The following is a 15772-nucleotide window of genomic DNA, read 5'->3' as shown; positions in this document are numbered from 1 at the left end:
GAAAAGTCGAGGATACTGGCATGACCTTGTCCAGCTGATCTCCAGTCTTGGGACTCGGCCAAGCTAGTTCATTCGACAGATGTGTATCCAGTCCTTCCCTGTTTATAATCCAGGGGCAAATGGGCACCAATTCTGACGCTGCCGCGTATTCGATAGTCTGGCTGGAAGGTATCTGTTCACCTTCAGGGTGTCCATAGGACGTGCTGCCGGCGAACTCTTTCCCATTATCTGAGCTTCTGCAATTATTATCGCCATTCTTCAACATGAAGACATATCGCTTATGGGATCTCCGCCAGAATGGGCGACTGTCGGGTGCGACTAGATCCTCATAGACTTCTTCCTTATTTTCCACATCCATCGCCTTCAAGGTGTATATAGTATCTATGGCGATACATAAACGCCTTCATGTAGACATCTGGAGGGATGAAGCTGCCAAAGTATATATAATTATTCCTATCTTATATCTCGATGCTATTATCCAGGAGAATTTTGGTATGGAAGGATTCTATTACTACCTTAAGTATAGGTCATAACAAGATCACTGCTATACAGCAGTAATGTTGACAATACAAACGTATCTCACTAACATCTATCATAGTCTCATCATCGCACAAAGTTATCTTGATTGCTGAGTCGTTACGTTCGCGTCCTCCTCCACATTCTCAATAAGATCATGGTTCGACAAGGTCCCCAGCGTCCCATCCGGGACCTCAGCACTGAAAATGTCCTAGTTAGCGCAAATCAGGAGTTCCGAGGACGGGTAGACGAACGTGAAGCCCTTGACCAGTTCAAAGTCTGACTTGATGCTGCCGCCGCTTGAGGTGATGTTGTCTTTCACCCTGGGGTTTGTCAGTGGCATGGCATAGCTAGCATGACAGCGACACTCACTGTTTGATTTGGTCTTCGGTCGCACTTGAGTTCAGGGTGATCTATGAATTACCGTGGCTGTGTTAGAAGATAGTGTTCGCTTAATGGACTTCTTAGACTTGCCATAACAGCGGGCATTTTGACGGTTTGTAGATGAAGGATCGGGTTCTTTCGGAAGATAATTAAAGTGATTTTGGGATGTCTGGATTGCAGAGAAGGAAGTCCAGACTTCTGTTGGCCTTATATAGTCCTACTCCAAAGGAGACAGCCGATCGATGTTATCATCTCCAAAACTGGATTGGATACCGCAGTAGATACTCCGCATTGAGCCATGATATCACTTTACAGATGAGCCGTCCCCCCTCCACCAATGAAACAGATCTTCGGCTATCTCTCCCTTCATTCCATCATCTCCATCGTGCCACGTTCTTCATCTCAGCCACTACTGTCATTGATCGACAAGCCTCAGAATCTCCTCCGCTATCCGTCGATACCCCCTCATCAGCCCCTCGTCATTCTCCCCGGGCTTCATCGCCAGTAATCTCGAGTGCTGCCCAAGCGCCTCAGAGCACTGCCACGTGTGATTCTTGCCCTCAGTCACATCCAGCGCGATCTCGGCCCCGTCTCGCCGTGCATGCGCCACAAAATCCTCAATGTCGTACAGGAATACCAGCTCCTCCGCCCCGGCGGAGACCCACGTTCGGTCGGGGAGAATTTCCTTCCAGGATCCGCGGGCTGCCACGTCGATCGCGAAGTTGCTGTACACTTCGGCGATGTCGGCGGGTGCCTCCCGCATCACCTGCTCGCAGCATTTGTCCAGCGAGCGTTTTAATAGCCGCTCCTCCCAGTGGAGGGCCAGCGCGCGCGGATGTGACGTGTGTAGATTCAACCAGGGGCTGACCAGGATCGCTCCGGCGGGTCTGTCTCGCTGTTTTTCGGCGCCATGTCCATCGTTGGCCCTGTGATATCGCTGGTGAAGACCCGTCAGAAGAGACACGATCAGATGCCCCCCGGCTGAATCGCCAATGACCACGATCTTGGATGCGTCCACGCCTAGCTCCTTGTTGATCCAGTCGTAGGCCGCAATCGCTTCGTCGCGTTGTTTCGGGAACGTCGCTGCCGGGGCGAGGGTGTAGTCGAGGGAGAATATCGCGACCGTGAGCCCATGCCGTTGAAGAAGCTCGGCCATGAAGAGGTGTTCCGGCGCTCCGGCAGACGGGTGGAAGCTCACGTATCCGCCGCCGTGGCAGTGGAAGAGCACCAGATCGGCATCGCGGGGGTGGATCGCCTCGGCTGACAGTCCACGGCAGAGCCAGAAGCCGCAGAACTCTGCCTTGCGAACGCTCTGCTAGATCTGGCCTTTGAGATGCCCGTAGCGGTTCGAGGTGAGCAGGTTCTGGCCGGTTCGGTCGGCAACATCGTCCCAAAGCGATCCGGGCGTATTGTTTCCCAGGCTACAAGACAAGTGACACCGTATGAATATTCATTTAAGCAGAAGCACACACGGTCAAGGACGATGGTTCTGAGGGATACACACCAGGTCATGACATGCCGGAAGATGTGTTCCCTAAGCGGGGGCGGATGATAAGAAGACCAGGGCGCCCAGCGCCGCAAGAGAGTGGTCAAGACGGTCCATGGCACTCGAAAACAAACTGTCACAGCAATTTGAAGATATTCAGCGATGGTGAGTTTCTTGACTGGATTAGGTTCCGGGAAAGACTCCATCGTTGATTATCTTTTCGGTGCGAGAGAACCCACTCCTCCATGAAAACCATGCTGCATCCAATGCTGCCATAATTCTTTATATAGCCTGATATCAACCAGAGTATTTGCATTCAGGCTGAAATCTTAAGTAAATCTGTGCAAGGCGACGGTTCCAGAAGCACTTAGCTCGCTTCATATGTATATAACCATTTTCAGAACGGACTAGATTCCGAAGACCGTCTGGAATACGCCTGCGTTGGTGTCTGAAGCACATATCTGCCTTGCCTTTTCCATATGTTGATTCATGCCACATAACGACTGATCGAGACCACGACGGTCATTTTTCTATGACGCTCGTTTCACGAGGAATTTAGCAGGTGTCAAAATTGCTCAGCAAACAAAGCCCGCGGTGGAATTGCACAGTGCCGACATCCTCACTCGCATCGGTGCTCAAAGACTCCAGATCTGGAGACCATCTTGCGAACTTGTTGGTTCTTCCAGCAGACGCAGAAAAACGGTCTGGGGTTAGCAGCTGTCCGTGTTGAGATACCAGGATCTGGATAGCTGCTTAAGGGGAGGATGTGGAAGGATATCCGGACCATAAGAGGCTGGATAATACTCATCGATCCATTATTTCTGTCAGAATATCACCGGCACAAGATGCAGATCTCAACGAAGCTGCATCAACTATCGATTTGATGCTCTATGCAAGTAAAGGTCCCGGGTCAGGGCTGCCAAACCAAGGTACCATTCATGGGTCTTTAAGGATAATAGGCCAGCCATTGTTAGTCGAGACATTCTGGACATTTGGCGAATCTATCCCCATGTGAATCACGGATAATGTGGACTGACCGTGTTTCTTTCCGACCGGAGGTTGTGATCAATCACCACTGCCTCGGTATAGAGATCGGAGATCTATTACGGCAGACACGAACACATGAAGACCAAACATTGGCTGGTGATCCGTTATTCCTCCACATTATTCGCAAGGCTTGCCAATTCAGGAAATATGTTGTTTGAATCCATGCCGCAGTCAACCGAACCCTTAAGGTAAGATAGAGATCTCGAGAATCGGATATAAATATGTCAACGTTCTATCGCGTTCCACTCGTATGCTGCCTGCCTTCCGCACCAGAACGTCAATTGCGAACCAAGATGACACCCAGACTAGTCCTTCCCCTGCTCAGCGTGTTCGCACTGTACGCCATCTTCTACTTCGCTGAAATCAATGGCTTGCACCGTCTGGGACTTCAAGCCATCGCTGCAAAGACACTGCCAGGCACCAATGAGCCCCTGCGCACCGTCTATACGGGTGTTGCGCAGATAGACGAAGTGCTGGCTGCATTGACCACCTTTTTCTGGCCTGCCACGGATGGCAGTAATCCTACCCTGACGCTGCATTCCATCGCCTTCTCCGGTACCTTTGGTGCTGCTTGGACACTCGTGACTCTGGAGTCGTGGAGATGCGGAAATGCTTGGACGATCGCTGCATTGTCTGTAACCCTCAATCACACTTATAGAATAGAAGAAGCTGATAGGGAGAACCAGTCCCATGATGTTCGGCCTCCTAGCGCAGGTACTCACCTTCGCCTTCGCCACCCCCCTGTACTGCGCTTTCCAGCTATACAGCTCCGTCACCGCGCGCAACCCCAATGCTGAGAACATCCGCATTCCTCGCGCGGTTTTGAATGCCATCCCTCTGGTCTTTACCGTTGGGTTCATGGTCCCTACGTTGCTGATGATCCTGCCTGTTTCGGAGCATGTCACCGTCGATATGAAGCAGATCTTTATTGCCTCCTGGCATCCCTGGCCTGCATACGTTGCGATTGCTCTCACCATACTCAACATTGTCTTCAGCCCGTTTGTGAGCAATGATCGGTCGGTTGAAGGTGGACGCGCGAATCTACGGTCGCTGCGATTCGTCTATGCCTTTGCATTCGCCAACGCTGCCTTGACCCATCTCATCTCGTGGATCGTGTCTATGGCTTCTGTGATTGTGCCCGCCATCTTTGAGAAGCGGCTGTTGGCTGCTTTGCATCCGTTCAAGGTGTTCGAGATTGCCTTGCCCTGGACGGTGCCAGCGTTTCAGGTGAGCGATATCGGGGAGGGCGTACACGTCTTCCTGCGCTGGGATTATCTGATTGGCTCCGCTGGCGTGCTGGTTTGGGCCTTGAGCTTGTATAAGACTGCTCATCTGGTTGTTTATGGCAAGGTAGGATGGTTTGATCTGCTGAAGAAGGTCGTGTTGTTGGTGACTTTGGTCGGGCCTGTGGGGGCTGCAGTCGAGTTGATGTGGGAGCGCGATGAGTTGATCATTTATGAGACGGGAGGTTTGAAGAGGGAGACATCAAGAGGGAAGAAAACTTCTTGATTGTATCTTGTGTTCTGTGGTGGGTTCTTCGACGGCTTGCTCGCCAGTGATGCTAATAAGTACGAGAATTCATGTTCCGGCTTGCTTGGAATACCATCAACAATTCAAACCAGTTGAACTCTTACTGAAATAAAGCCATGGTTGGCACCTCATATATCACATCTGCTGGCCGATAAAGCAGATTGCTGCTGTGAGGTTGTCGGCGTTCCCACAGTATTCTCCACGACAACCAGCGTAGATATACATTCCTGTGACTGTTTCCTGGCCTGAGGCAATCACTTCATGCCACTCCAACAGAGTGACATCTATCATAGAGTGGAGATTATACTACGAAGCGGAAGAGGCTGACTTGTAATTGATACCAGATATTACTTGCCCTCAGAAATCAATTCAACTCATGTGATGATACTCCGTATTCCCTCTCATTCCACAGCTAATTCTGTTTTTTTTTTTTGGTTCTGGTTTATAATGTTAATAATTCCATTTGCTTTCAATCACCCAAGCATGTTAGCTCAGGGGAAGAGCGCCGGGCTCATAACCCGGAGGTCCCTGGATCGAAACCAGGACATGCTATCTGATTTCTTTTTTTCCCCTTCGCTTCCTTTTCAACCACGCAGCTTGACTCTTTTTTTTGGCTGATATAGTACAGGAAAAAAGCTCATATCATGGTAAAACGCGGCAATCGTCTCCTCCACAGTAGATGCATTAAGAACTAGACTATGGCACTTTTCGATCATGTTCTTGCCCAGGGATCGAGCGCGATTATTTTCATAACAATGCTGCGTGGACTACCCCTAAACCTCGTAAAAATCGCATAGTGATTCTCCTTCATGAGGTTACTATTGCTGGCCAGAGCCAGTAGTCACCTTGCTGGGTTCTGCACGAAATTCTACTCGCACATGAAAACACAGCAACCCATGTTGCTTGACCCCTGATCAAAGAAGGTTGATCACATTTCACCTAGCGGATCAGACCGAAGAAGATATCGAATGTCCAATGATATCAGCTGGAGTACCGAGTACCTGAACTGCCAGTGGACCAGCTGTCTTCTGTCATTGAGCATAGTCCACGTAGAACCCAGGCAATTTTCCTTTTTTCCGTCTCATGTCCACTGCTCATGTCCCAAGATTGAATTGGGGACACGGACTAGATCAATCTGCATCGAGTCCTCATTGTAGTTCGTCGCCTGCTTATCGCAAATGATGATTTCGAGTGACACAAAGATAGTCCTTTGTGAAACAAAATCTAGAGATTATAGTAGGTGATTGTTCCAAGTGCTGAGACCGATTTCGACTCCTTCGCTCGAAGAATCGGAATGCTTTTCAAACTCCATCAATTTGACTCCCGAGATTGCTTCACTAGGTGTTGTTTCGCTTTGGTCGTCATGTTCGACTGGCACAAGCCAATGCGCAACTTTTATGTCGATAGTGTGGATATCACGGCCAAACTTAGACCATTTGGTGCACTTGCACCCGTCCTTCTGGCACATATGTCCATGATAGCACTTTAGAGAGCGACACTTGGAACCCTTAGGGCACGGACGCTGCCGCATCATGTATCTCATGACGCTGAGACAGCCGGGGTCGACATCACTAGTACTGTGGTCGAACTCGCAACTAAGGTCACTGCACTCCCCACCAAGGTGGAATTTATTGCATAGTTTGCGTTGTTTGAAACGTCGGTTATAGGTCTCCCACGCCCCCTTAGCTGGCATGGGGCAGTAAGTGTCGATACGATCTCCGTCCTTATTGACGGGAATGAGTTTCTCGGCCTTCGAGTCCATGGAGGGAAGATACTTGGCGTAGTGCCGCACCGTTGACAAAGTCTGTGACGGAGTATCTAACTGCGTTCTAGAAAGTTGTTGACCTGGCATTGTATGGTCCTTAATACAACTATTGCCATATTTGCAGATGCCCTGTATTAGCGACATTAGCTCGTTGCTCGTCTCGGGAGGATAGTCTTTTGACCTAAAATACTTTTTGAAAATGTTTGCAGACTGGGGCCCTAGCAGGCGAAGCAAAAGTGGCAGCAGGAGTAGGAGTAGGGGCTGTAGGTTGACTTTCGCCCAGGGGAGCAGACATGAACACATCTGGCATCTCCCTGATCGGCAAATCCAGTGTTTTGAATTCTGGATGAAAGGAGGCAGCTTTAAGAAGAGTAATCCGATTCCTTTTGCCAATATAAGGAGTCAACAGGGAGAGGTAACCTGTATCATGGCAGCCCGCGAAGAAAATGTGCTTGCACTGACTATTATCGGCAAACAAGCGAAACATCTCTTCTCGTAACGAGCGATTAGTCCTGATGAGCGAAAGTTCCTATATTCGCGAAATCATACCTCTAATCTTGAAGTCCGCGCCCTCTTTCTTGTCGCCTGCGTCGATGAAATCGAACAGATCCTGAGAGCGAGTGAAATTGGAAGTAAACGCCGACAAGGAACGTGCCTCGAAGCCCGCCAGCCCTGCGCGGGCCAGAGTCTTCGACAGGCCCAGGAGGTTGGAGTAGATCCTCACCATTACCCGGCATTGATTTGCCTGGTCCGGGAGTCGTTCCTGCAAAAGTCTTCTGATGGATTCGTTCATGAGTTGAGCGGCAGTGACGCCTCCTTCACTGCCCGCCTTGACCAGATGCTCCTTGAACTTGATACCGTCAGCTCTACGGAGTCTCTATCAGAGTACAATTACTCACCAGGTATCCATCACCATCGACCAGCACCAAGACGAAGGGGTTACGTTCCTGCCAGATTACTGTAAGAAGAGAAACTCTCTTGTGTCGAAAGGAAAATGTTGAGCTTACTTGTCCTTTGGCTTGATTCTTCCACTTCTCTCGGTTTGCTTTTTCCTCCTCGTAATCGCTCTTAAGACCATTGTAACTCTGTAGCAAGGATTGGAATTGCCGCAGTAGGTTTTGAAGATTCTCGTGATGCCTTTGGTCATCGCGTACGGCAGTGCCGATTTGGCCCTCCAAAGCTCGAATTTCAGCTTCGCTCAACATTTTCCCCCCGCCGTCTGCGAAGAGTTAAACAATATCTGGCGAAAACGTCTGGGCAAATACATGGGCAATGCCAATTTGATTTCCCTTAGCGCGTGAATCCTTCACCATCTAGAAGGTTGAAGAATTGAGAAGTATGCTGACGTAAAAAGACATAGGTGAGCAATGAGCCTCATCAAAGAAGAACAATGCAGCTTCCTGGGCCCAATCTGACTGGGAACAGCATTAGATTGGTGTTGGCAACAGGCTTCCATTCATATTCGCTTAGCTGCAAAAACAAGAGGTAGTTAGCTGATACGGAGACTGCCAGAAAGTTTGTGCCGGTATGTGGGGTACGGCAGCCACTGGGCCGAGCCTAGGGCTGTCAACCAGTTGCCAATCCAGATACCTAATGTGGTCTGTTAATCTCTTGTCAAGTGTGAAATGGCCTAATGAAATAGAATGGACCAGACTATTCTGTCATAACTCCGTACAATTTAGATGCTTTCATTGCGTCGAGGGGGTACCATTAGGTATGCTGAAAGAAGAAAAAAAGAAAGGAATTAAATAGCATGTCCTGGTTTCGATCCAGGGACCTCCGGGTTATGAGCCCGGCGCTCTTCCCCTGAGCTAACATGCTTTTTGCTACCCATTTATAGCTATATGATACTACGTAAGCTTCATCCTGTACGCAGCTTGTGGTTTATTCAACAGACCGGCTGATGAACAAATTCCTCATCGCTGAAAAGAATATGCTCGAATTTTCAATAGGGTCTAGGACGTACACCCCGGTCTGACTTGTACTATCTTCAGTCCAGGTCAAAGATGGTTAGGAAAACGTCAAAGATGGAGCTTGTTTACACTACTATCTGGTTAGGTAGATCATGGTGCTCTGATATTCTTGAGGGGCTACCATAGTAATTTATCAGCGTGAAGGGTGAGAAACATAATAGTAGGCGAGACATTTGATGGAAAAAAGTGCAAAAAAAGAATCAGATAGCATGTCCTGGTTTCGATCCAGGGACCTCCGGGTTATGAGCCCGGCGCTCTTCCCCTGAGCTAACATGCTGATTTGTCTTGGCATTGACTAACCTTTTGATCCCAAGTACCAGGTGTGCAGATCCTCCGGTTTTCGCTGGGCTTCACCTCATTCACGGGGGTTAGAGAAAATGCTGAGGAATAGAGGTCTTCTCTACCTCTTCATTTCTGACAAACGTGCATTACTTGAGTGGGTAGGCAGTCAATTCAATCATGAACAAGGTCTGCTGATGGCCCTGGTCAATGTGATGATTTAGTAACGGCTCGTTTGTTTTCTCGGCGCTGGTTCTGTCTCTACAACCTAAGCGAAGAGGTAAGTCCCGTATAAGACGGACATTCCAGCCCTGGTATGGTCGCAGATTGTAATTTGCTCCTATTGATGGATCACCAAGGCCATTCGGCGAGTATCTATTTCTTGGGCTGGAGCAATCAAAGTCGAAACAAGGCTTCAGATCATGGAGTCCTTGTCCTATGGTTACGAGGCGTTTTGAATAAGGAAGTAGTCGCAAGCTATCTCCTTACGGGTTGCGACTCAATCAAATGGCTTCAATATGAGTGGAGGAACCAGCAACCAGCATGGAAAATCTCGTGCGAGCTCAAGCTCAATTCCACAATTCTCGGGACGCTTCCGAATAAGGAACCTGGGCTGACGTGGTCGATGATTGGGAAGGCATAACTATCAACTGGTCAAAGGCTCAAAGCACTCTCCGCACTGTTTCAGAAAGGGAGAACTTATGTTAGTCTGCGCAGGGGACCGAAAAGCCACAACTATCTCCACTTAATGCAGAGACTGATGAAGCGCAGAGGATTACGCATTCGAATGTGCACGATCCAATTCGACACAAAACATGCGTGGACGTCCCTTGGCAGAGGGGGGAACGCGCATGCTTTCCGGGGTTGTGAAAAGTGAAAACTCGCAGACTCATAGTCCAGATTGATGGCTTGATCTTCATGAAGTTGCTTGTCCCAGATTGGCATCCGCGGATTTAAGAAGAGTTGGCGATATCGGCAGAGCGCCAAGCATCCGGACTGTACGGAGTGTAGCTCCACTGATATCATAGTGCTCCTGCTGTTCACGACGATGTTGACCATCAGCGCTGTCAGAACAATTGAAGGACGATGGTCCAACTTCAGAGATTTACTACTATAGAAGCATTACTTGACTCAGTCTCATCAGACGCGAGAATAGTAGAATCAACGATCATTCTTCAGCTCTCAGTGACTCAAGCATGTAGGCAGTGCAGTAAGCACAAGAGAAGATCCGCCGTCGGGAGGGAGAACCGCCCGCTTTGAGCCGATGAGCCAGTCAGGCCAGCCTGTCAGCACATGTCGGCTTTGGCTCTGCCGGATGCTAACTAAGAGGGTATGATTAAAAACCAGGGCATTCTTGAATCGTTTCCCCCAAGTTTCTACCCTACAAGATGTTGTATGTACGAAATATGAACTAAATAATATTATCCATCAATTATTTTTGAAATCCCCCTCCCAGACATGGGTACAGCCAAGAAGAACACAGTGTCCTGAGCTACCGCAGCCTCGAATCAACTCCAAACTAATCTGCTACTTCTAATTTGTCGCGTGCCTTAAACTACCACCGGGAGTACGTGCGTCGCCCTGATGCCGCTGACGCAGCCCCTGCGGTGCAGGGCCCGTCGTCTATCACCAACTTCTGTCCTCCGCTGCCCCGTATTCAGTGAACGGTCCGGTATCCTTCGTACTCCTGGCGCGCGTCTTCCGCCCCTGAGGCGAGTCCTTTGTACATCAACGGTTTATCTGCGCCATAAGACCCCCCTCTCCTCCAATGCTCGCGTCCGCTCCGTTCCGTGTCTCTCATTAAGACCATCAACAAAGACAATATCTACCCCGAACCTCATAACCACTTCACTCATGGCAACTCAGACCAGAGACCACGGTGGCCACGGGGGTCATTCTCACCATCATCATCATCACGGTAATGTTTACCTCACCTCTTCGAACAAAAGCGACGCTGGAGTCCGAATCACCCGGATTGGCCTGGTTGCCAACCTCACTATGGCAATTGGGAAATTCATTGGCGGCTATGTCTTTCATTCGCAAGCTTTGATTGCCGATGCGTATCATGCGCTCACCGATCTCGTATCCGACTTCCTGACACTAGGGACCGTCGCATGGTCTTTGAAGCCCCCAACGGAGAGATTTCCCAACGGCTATGGGAAAATCGAAAGTATCGGTGCACTGGGCGTGAGTGGACTTCTGCTTTGTGGGGGTGTGTTTATGGGCCTGAATTCGGGACAAGTTCTACTGGATCAGTTCTTTCCCCAGGCTGCGGAGGCGATCGCTCACTCCGGAGTTTTGGGTCATGGCCACTCGCATAGCCATGGAGTCGAGGCCCTTGGGCCGAATATCAATGCGGCGTGGCTTGCGGCAGGATCGATTGTTGTGAAGGAATGGCTCTACCGTGCCAGTGAGTGCTCACTTCGTCCAACTTATCTCCGCGTTACTGTGGTTATCAGCTAACCGCTTCGGCGTTGCTATTTTATAGCTATGAAAATTGCAAACGAACGCAAATCTTCTGTGCTCGCGTCCAACGCCGTACATCACCGCATCGACTCTCTCACTAGCATCGTCGCCCTGTTCACGATCGGCGGATCTTACATGTTCCAAGACGCCTCTTGGCTTGATCCCGTCGGTGGCCTTCTCATTTCCCTGATGGTGATCAAGGCTGGGTGGGGTAATACTGCAACATCCCTGCTCGAACTGGCAGATACTACAGTTGATGACGATATCAAAGACTCCGTGCGCAATGCGGCAGCCAAGATCCTTGCCAAACTCGAAGATCCACACGCGATTCAGATCCGGGACGTTCAGGGTATGAAATCTGGACAAAATTATCTCATGGAGATTGAATTAGCGGTGCCGGGAGCTTGGTCGCTCAGCCGATCCCGCGAGATCGAGGAGACTGTCCGACATGCCGTCGGGGCGGGTGTGCGCGGGGTCAAGCGGCTCAAGATCCGATTTGTACCTTCCGAGCTTGAACATCTGGACTTCAGGGAGGAGTTTATTGCTCCAGAGGTCATCAGACAAAGCAGCCCCGAGCCGCAAGAGGGCGATATCGAAGCGGTGCGTGAGGCCCGTGCACATGACCATCAACACAAGGAGAACGAGACCCGCAAGACCCGTTAAACAATAGCGCTTGCATCTTTTCTTTTATATAAAGATCTGAAAAAGGGACACACAACCGTCATGTTAACTTTGCACTTTTCGTTTCCACTTGACCTCCACCGAAGAGCATGTGATACCCCGGAGGCAAAGATGAATGGAAGATCGTCCATATGTGCTGAGGAGGAGATTAGAGCTTCCAGAATTGGATAGACGAGATCAGCGTGGGCCACAATGGAACCAGCAACATGAGTTCGAAGAGAGGAGATTTCATCGGCAATCTATAAAAGATGCTTTATTGTTGGCCTATCGGGTCCCTAGAGGGGCTGTAGAGTATCTAATCTAGAGACTGCTAGGACTCAGACTTCAAACTTTCATACAATTACCCGGCAATCAACTTTATCAACTATTCTTTTGCCTTTCTTAGAAATTTTGTTGATCATCTGATTACTCTACGTACCTTAAAAAGGATGCCTTTTGGTCGATTCTCGTAATCCTGCCCGATTCTAGAACCCGAAGAGTCTCGGTACTCTGTATCTAGTGAGGGAGGGATCTCGATATTAACCGGGTAAATTCCCGGTGGTGGGGTTATCCCCAAGTGCTCCCGCTTGCAGTCGAGCTCTCCCGGGTGTTTACATCACGTCGGCATCATATTATAATCGACCTGGTGAATTGTTCAATTTCTCTTGAAAGGGGAATGTCATTGGAAAAAGGGATTTCTTGGGTATAATAAGTACCTATATCTGAATAGGTATTACCTGCTAAATTATGGTTTATCTCACCTACAGGTTGGTTGAGGACCAGAAGGTTAAAGAGCAATTTCTCTAGGTACCTTTTTTCCTTTTCCTAGATTTGCCCGAGAAAGGGATAAATCGGTGAGAGACAGCTTCCACCTGACAGTTTTGCCAATTGAGCATAAAGCTTGTCTTACCCCTTCTCATTGTCTTCGGCTCTTCTTCTATTCCCATTTCTTCCATAATATTTTGCTTCCAGTTCATCCTACCTTTGGCTGTGTTATCAACGCCCTTTCTTATCCTTATCGACGTCATCTTATCTCCCGCATTGCTTCTCAGTCGTACAACACTCCATCATGACTTCACAGGGCCCTCTATACATTGGGTTCGACCTCTCCACACAACAACTGAAAGGCCTAGTGGTAAACTCGGAGCTGAAGGTGGTACACATCTCCAAATTCGACTTCGATGCCGATTCCCACGGGTTCTCGATCAAAAAGGGCGTGCTCACCGACGAGGCGGAGCATGAGGTCTTCGCACCCGTTGCACTGTGGCTGCAGGCCCTCGATGGCGTGCTGGACGGTCTGCGCAAACAAGGGCTAGATTTTAGCCGTGTCAAGGGAGTCAGCGGCGCAGGACAGCAGCATGGTAGCGTTTACTGGGGCGAGAACGCGGAGAGCCTCCTCAAGTCGCTGGATTCGAGCAAGTCGCTGGAGGAACAGTTGAGTGGAGCTTTTTCGCACCCCTTTAGCCCGAACTGGCAGGATGCTAGTACCCAGAAGGAGTGTGATGAGTTTGATGCTTTCTTGGGAGGTCCGGAGCAGTTGGCTGATGTGACGGGTAGCAAGGCGCATCATGTAAGTCGGTCATGTACCATGTGTTCGATTTAATGGGAGCTTGCTGACGGTTGTTCGTTGCCGGACAGAGATTCACCGGTCCTCAGATTCTCCGACTCCAGAGGAAATATCCCGAGGTTTACAAGAAGACGGCGAGAATCTCGCTTGTGTCTTCGTTTCTCGCTTCCTTGCTCTTGGGTCACATTGCGCCCATGGACATCTCGGACGTCTGCGGCATGAACCTGTGGAATATCAAGAAGGGTGCTTACGAGGAGAAACTTCTCGGACTCTGTGCGGGGCCATTTGGCGTAGAGGACCTCAAGCGGAAGCTAGGTGACGTTCCGGAAGATGGAGGTCTACACCTTGGAAATATCAATCGATATTTCGTTGAGCGATATGGGTTCAGCTCAGACTGTGAGATTTTCCCTTCGACTGGCGACAACCCGGCCACCATACTTGCTCTGCCTTTGCGACCATCCGATGCTATGGTGTCTCTGGGAACTTCGACTACTTTCCTCATGTCTACCCCAAGCTACAAGCCAGATCCTGCAACACATTTCTTCAACCACCCCACCACCCCTGGACTCTACATGTTCATGCTCTGCTACAAGAACGGCGGCCTTGCGCGCGAACATGTTCGGGATGCAATCAATGAGAAATCGGGCAGCGACGCATCCCAGTCGTGGGAGAGCTTCGACAGGATCATGCTTGAGACGCCCCCGATGGGCCAGAAGACGGAATCCGACCCCATGAAAATGGGCCTCTTTTTCCCCAGACCAGAAATCGTGCCAAATGTCCGGTCCGGACAGTGGCGTTTCACCTACGATCCAGCCAGTGATACGCTAACTGAAACCGAGGACGGATGGAACAAGCCATCAGACGAGGCGCGGGCTATTGTGGAGAGCCAGATGCTATCGCTTCGCTTGCGGTCCCGAGGTCTTACCCATAGCCCTGGCGACGGACTTCCTCCCCAGCCACGTCGTGTCTACCTCGTCGGAGGAGGTTCGAAGAACAAAGCTATTGCTAAGGTAGCTGGAGAGATCCTGGGAGGAAGTGATGGAGTTTACAAGCTGGATGTCGGAGATAATGCCTGCGCTTTGGGCGCAGCATACAAGGCTGTGTGGGCTATTGAGAGAAAGCCCGGCCAGACCTTCGAAGACCTGATTGGCCAACGGTGGAGAGAGGAAGAGTTTATTGAGAAGATTGCAGATGGATATCAGAAGGGAGTTTTCGAGAAGTACGGCAAGGCTGTTGAGGGATTTGAGAAAATGGAACAGCAGGTTTTGAAACAGGAGGCGGCCAGGAAATAGACCATAAGTATATATAATGACCATGATGAGAAGATAATTCGAATTAGACTACCTTAGTGCATGTGAACATATTCAAACATTACCTAAGAACCAAGTCTCTGGCCCAGTAACATGAGATGTTGAATGGATGCTGCTCAGTTGATGCTAATTGTGCCTGAATCCGCGGGCATCAAGGGCCACTTCGGGCGAGGCACATCGCCCCTTGCCCTTTCTGGGCCACCCGTTCAGCTTGACGTCCACACAAGAACTGATTCATGACAACAAATCTCAATCCTTCCCCCTCCATCAACGTCACTGTCATCAAGCTCTCAAGCTGGGGGCTAGTCCTTTCGCCATCCTGAACGGCCTTTCCTTGTCACACTTATCATTGTTCTCAAGGTATTAAGTCCTAGTCAAGAGTTCGCGTGAGTGAAGTCCCCATCTCCACTGAAAGAATTTTTTTGTCCCGTCCATTTTACCCGAATAACTGGGTCTCATGAGAAGCTAAGGCGCCCACAGGCAAAGCCCCCCCGAAAGCACCGCCCGATCATTATTATTATTGATGCTGGGACTAAACGTATTATGCATAGTTCGATAGACTCCTCTGTGCTATGACTCTCCACCGCCGTTGATTTTGATTCCGACAGACCACGTTTTCCTTGAATCACTGCTATTATCGCTTTCAGAGTCACTCACGACTCCGAAGGTAGCCCGGCTGGTCGAAGATGGAAGAGCAGGTGAGCAATCTCACGCCAACTCATTTGTGGCTTCTGAGGTCCATCTTCACAAAAGTGGAAGAAAAAGAAAAAAATGCCACCCCACCACCCC

At 49.7% G+C, this 15772-nt stretch overlaps 5 protein-coding genes across 5 annotated transcripts; 2 read left to right on the top strand and 3 right to left on the bottom strand.

Annotated features, from left to right (window-relative positions):
- Positions 1-616: 616 nt before the first annotated feature.
- On the bottom strand, positions 617-1005 carry CDV56_102357 (uncharacterized protein; the record flags this gene model as incomplete). Its single annotated transcript, XM_026755976.1, has 4 exons — positions 617-716; positions 771-839; positions 889-929; positions 997-1005. 4 exons carry the CDS (start codon positions 1003-1005, stop codon positions 617-619), a joined length of 219 nt encoding a protein of 72 aa, XP_026611698.1.
- Positions 1006-1315: 310 nt separating this feature from the next.
- On the bottom strand, positions 1316-2592 carry CDV56_102148 (alpha/beta hydrolase; the record flags this gene model as incomplete). The annotated part of the gene is made up of 2 exons (XM_026755767.1): positions 1316-2160; positions 2373-2592. The coding sequence occupies 2 exons, from the start codon at positions 2590-2592 to the stop codon at positions 1316-1318; spliced, it is 1065 nt and encodes a 354-aa protein (XP_026611697.1).
- Positions 2593-3726: 1134 nt separating this feature from the next.
- CDV56_101809 (uncharacterized protein) lies at positions 3727-4942 on the top strand (the record flags this gene model as incomplete). The annotated part of the gene is made up of 2 exons (XM_026755428.1): positions 3727-4064; positions 4120-4942. The coding sequence occupies 2 exons, from the start codon at positions 3727-3729 to the stop codon at positions 4940-4942; spliced, it is 1161 nt and encodes a 386-aa protein (XP_026611696.1).
- A 1252-nt stretch (positions 4943-6194) lies between these two features.
- On the bottom strand, positions 6195-7933 carry CDV56_101394 (zinc finger CCCH domain-containing protein; the record flags this gene model as incomplete). The annotated part of the gene is made up of 5 exons (XM_026755013.1): positions 6195-6857; positions 6919-7220; positions 7278-7578; positions 7628-7675; positions 7736-7933. 5 exons carry the CDS (start codon positions 7931-7933, stop codon positions 6195-6197), a joined length of 1512 nt encoding a protein of 503 aa, XP_026611695.1.
- A 5242-nt stretch (positions 7934-13175) lies between these two features.
- On the top strand, positions 13176-14965 carry CDV56_100267 (xylulokinase; the record flags this gene model as incomplete). The annotated part of the gene is made up of 2 exons (XM_026753886.1): positions 13176-13676; positions 13745-14965. 2 exons carry the CDS (start codon positions 13176-13178, stop codon positions 14963-14965), a joined length of 1722 nt encoding a protein of 573 aa, XP_026611694.1.
- Positions 14966-15772: the final 807 nt, after the last annotated feature.

The sequence above is a fragment of the Aspergillus thermomutatus genome, assembly GCF_002237265.1.
Source record: "Aspergillus thermomutatus strain HMR AF 39 chromosome Unknown NODE_211, whole genome shotgun sequence".
Classification (NCBI taxonomy): domain Eukaryota; kingdom Fungi; phylum Ascomycota; class Eurotiomycetes; order Eurotiales; family Aspergillaceae; genus Aspergillus; species Aspergillus thermomutatus.
The sequence above is the reverse complement of the archived record's forward strand: the minus strand, read 5'-3'. Positions and strand labels throughout refer to the sequence as shown.